The 3,681-nt window shown below is 42.3% G+C and overlaps 1 protein-coding gene across 1 annotated transcript; it reads left to right on the top strand.

Annotated features, from left to right (window-relative positions):
- The first annotated feature begins 30 nt into the window (after positions 1-30).
- LOC120953356 (adenylate kinase) lies at positions 31-1,844 on the top strand. Its single transcript, XM_040373214.2, has 3 exons — positions 31-162; positions 246-370; positions 931-1,844. Exons 2-3 carry the CDS (start codon positions 269-271, stop codon positions 1,549-1,551), a joined length of 723 nt encoding a protein of 240 aa, XP_040229148.1. The 5' UTR covers positions 31-162; positions 246-268; the 3' UTR covers positions 1,552-1,844.
- The last annotated feature ends 1,837 nt before the right edge of the window (positions 1,845-3,681 follow it).

Consider the following 3,681-nt stretch of genomic DNA (forward strand, 5'->3'; position numbering starts at 1 on the left):
CATATGAGCTAACGTGTGCACATGGAGAAAGAAGAAGAAACACTGCCTGCCAAATTGTGCGTGTGGTCCAATGCGAGCAAGACGTGTGGTCAAATCATAAACGTCTCGGCTGTGCAACTTCATTCGGAAGGCGAAACATTGAGCTAGAGAGTAGCTATTCAGGTATAATTTCGCTAAACTTTCTATTGGCGCTAATAATGATTCTTTCCGTATACGACTCATTTACCTACTCGCTTTTTTATTAGACTGGGAACGCTGAGTTGTTAAGATGGCACCGAATGCAGCAGAGCTGAAAGTGAAACCCGCATCGGATTCGACCGGCATTAATGCCATACTGCTGGGACCTCCCGGTTCCGGAAAAGGAACACAGGTATGAAAAATGCATTGAAAACGCGGTCGCACATGTGTCACATTCCGTTTGTATTTTTTCTGTATAAAGTCCTGCTTCCGTTATAATCTGCTCCCACCATCCACAGCAGACGGGGGGAGCGCCCTTCAGGAGTAGCAACAACGCTTCTGTTACATAATCCAAATCATGCCGAACCATGCTGGAGATTATCAGTGATAAGCCAAAGGGACAGTATCAGCAGGAGTTGTTTATCGCGGATACGAAACGAATGTTCGTAAGTCTCGTTCGTTCTGAGCGATACATGAACCTTGCACTTACCGCGCGGTTAATACTCGCGGCTTTAACCAACGAAATGATCAGACAAAGTAGACAAATCCAGCTTCACTCATAATCACCGGTATGGATTTGCACAGATTATTGGTGTGTGATCAAATGTGTGTATGCAACAATACCGCCGTCGTGTTCAATCGGCTTATCCATAATCTTAGCGCTAACACAAATCGCTCAGGGTTGTGACCTTCTATTTTTGTACTAATTGTAACTGATTGATGGTATATGTGTATTGTTCCTATTATTTGCAGGCGCCACTATTAAAGGAAAAATATTGCGTATGTCACCTTTCGACCGGGGATATGCTTCGAGCAGAAATAGCGTCCGGTTCGAAGCTGGGCGCGCAGCTCAAAAAGGTGATGGATGAGGGCAAGTTGGTATCCGATGAGCTAGTGGTGGATATGATCGATTCCAACCTGGACAAGCCGGAATGTCGCAATGGTTTTCTGTTGGACGGTTTCCCACGTACGGTAGTACAGGCGGAGAAATTGGATAATCTGCTTGAAAAACGCAACACCGGCCTGGACGCAGTAATTGAGTTCGGCATCGATGATAGTCTGCTGGTGCGTCGTATTACCGGACGCCTGATCCATCAGGCAAGCGGACGGTCTTACCATGAGGAATTTGCGCCACCCAAGGTGCCTATGCGCGACGACGAAACGGGAGAGCCTTTGATGCGCCGCAGTGATGACAACGCGCAGGCACTGGTGAAACGTCTTGAATCGTATCACCGACAAACCAAGCCTCTGGCCGATTACTATGCGTTGCGAGGATTGCATTTCCGCGTGGATGCCGCAAAAAGTGCATCTGACGTGTTTGCTAATATCGACAGCATCTTTACCAAACAGCGTGCTCATCGATTAGGATTCTAATGATTCCCAGACCGGTATCTCCTTCATACCACATTCGACTGGAAACACACGACAACGGATAATGACACCCGGATAACGCAACCAGCTAACTACCTGTGACTTCTTTTTACGTTACTTTTAAATTAACCACACGTGCGTCACTGATCGACGTGCGCTCGGCATTTCCCACCATTGTGTCCCAATCCTATATCTGCAACACTGGTAGTAAGAATTTAAAGTTGTTCAAAAATAAGCAAATAAAAAGTGGATCATTTTGGAATCTTGTTGCTGATGGTTGTACAGTAATGCGAAAATATGCTTATTTTTTACTGCTGCCGAAATATGGGATAAGCAAATTAACGAATTACTTTTGTGGATTTTGTTTCCTTCCAGTGTGATTGTGGGGTGTTACTCGTTGAACTAAACGCCTGCGGTAGGCCAGCGTCATAATTTGATTTGACTGTCAGAAACGGCTGCCAGCAATTTGATGATGATCATGAGTCCCACCTCTTACTCCAATACAGCTTTGAGAAGGACGGAAGTATGTTTGGAAGAAGCTCGATGAGAGCCCTTTCGGACCGTTTGTAATACTTAAGCCTTATCGTTCGATGGTTGGGGTTGAAGAGAAATCATATCGTTCATTTTCGAACCGAGGTATCGTGGGCGAGCAAACTTAAACAAGCAAATTATGGTACCACACTTACTGTGCGGTTGCACAGCTTATATTGTATTTGGTTACTTCACGGCAGTGTGTGTACCACTACACTTTTACTGCGGTTCCGCGCTGATTCTATGTTAGGTACTCCTTTAGCTATTGATTAATTTAGCAAGGGAACTGTATTTTAAGGCTCGTATTTTTTCCCATTACGCCTTGCATTTTGCAGAATTGGTTGGTCCTGACAAACTTATAATATTTCATCCGGAATGGCGACCCGTTCTCGACCACTCTATCTATCCGTTCTATCCGTCGGGGTCAACCCGCACCTACCGGGTTGGAGCCATCCGTAAGCGACTCAGAGTCGTTCGGTACAAGTAGGTTCAGTAGGAGCAACGATTCCGGTAAGTGCAAAAAGAATAAGCGGCTCCAACCCGTTGGTTCATCGGGACAGACCAAGGAAGGTCCAATGCGAATCGTGGGTGCAGCGAGTTCGAGTCAACCCGAATGAATGAAAGTATAAGCGATTCCGATTCGTTGGAGCTGCGAGTTCGGGTCGGGTATTGTACCTATTTTGACCTGATCCGTTGTCAGATATCAACATTGAGTCTCTAATTGAGAATTAATATACCCACCAAAATTTACACGTTAAACACACAAAGCTAAACATTAACACAACTGCCCTTGTCATCAATCACATGTCAGATATCAAAATTGAGTCATTAATCGAGAATTCAAAAGAGCAACATTTCAAAACTTTACAGAAACAATTGAGCGCATCGGTAACATTTACAAACAAATATTTCCTGAAAGATTATTTTATTTTATTTCAATATCACGATCAATTAATGTCACCATCGGCGGTTTCTTTCATTGACTTAAAGATTATTTGATTTGTTAAATTGCGTGCGCAATCATATTTCACTGTCTTACATGAGCGATTTAATCACCTTTTTCAAAGATTATTAAACGTTATACCTTACATTGTTCAATTGCTATGATTAAATAGATTTTCTTCGATCATTTTTCAGCTATACACAATGAAGCGAAACATTCACGCGACTATTGGAAAAATTATAACAAAACTTACGGATATAGAAATATATGACATATTACGTTGAATAATCAAGCAGAACTCAAACGATTATAGAAACATAACCGAGAAAACGAAAAATGACTATTGCTTTAAATTACGATCATGAGATTTACAACTTTTCCCAGGACATACCCAGCAGACATTCGACTTATATTATTACACGTAGGTGAGTTTTGCAAATGTGGTTGATCAATTGAGTGTTAAAAAAGCACCATAATTTCTTAATTCGGTTATACATTAGCGAAAAAAATGTAGTACATGTATCTATAAACAGCGCTATTTTTTATCGCAATTGTACGGGTCCGTTAATTCGATAACCACGAGTATATGCTGATTGATGTACCAATTTCCCATATCCATGCAATTGTCATTCAATCTTTTCAAGCATTTTTTTCAGGAT

Source organism: Anopheles coluzzii, chromosome 2, assembly GCF_943734685.1.
Source record: "Anopheles coluzzii chromosome 2, AcolN3, whole genome shotgun sequence".
In the NCBI taxonomy this organism is placed as follows: domain Eukaryota; kingdom Metazoa; phylum Arthropoda; class Insecta; order Diptera; family Culicidae; genus Anopheles; species Anopheles coluzzii.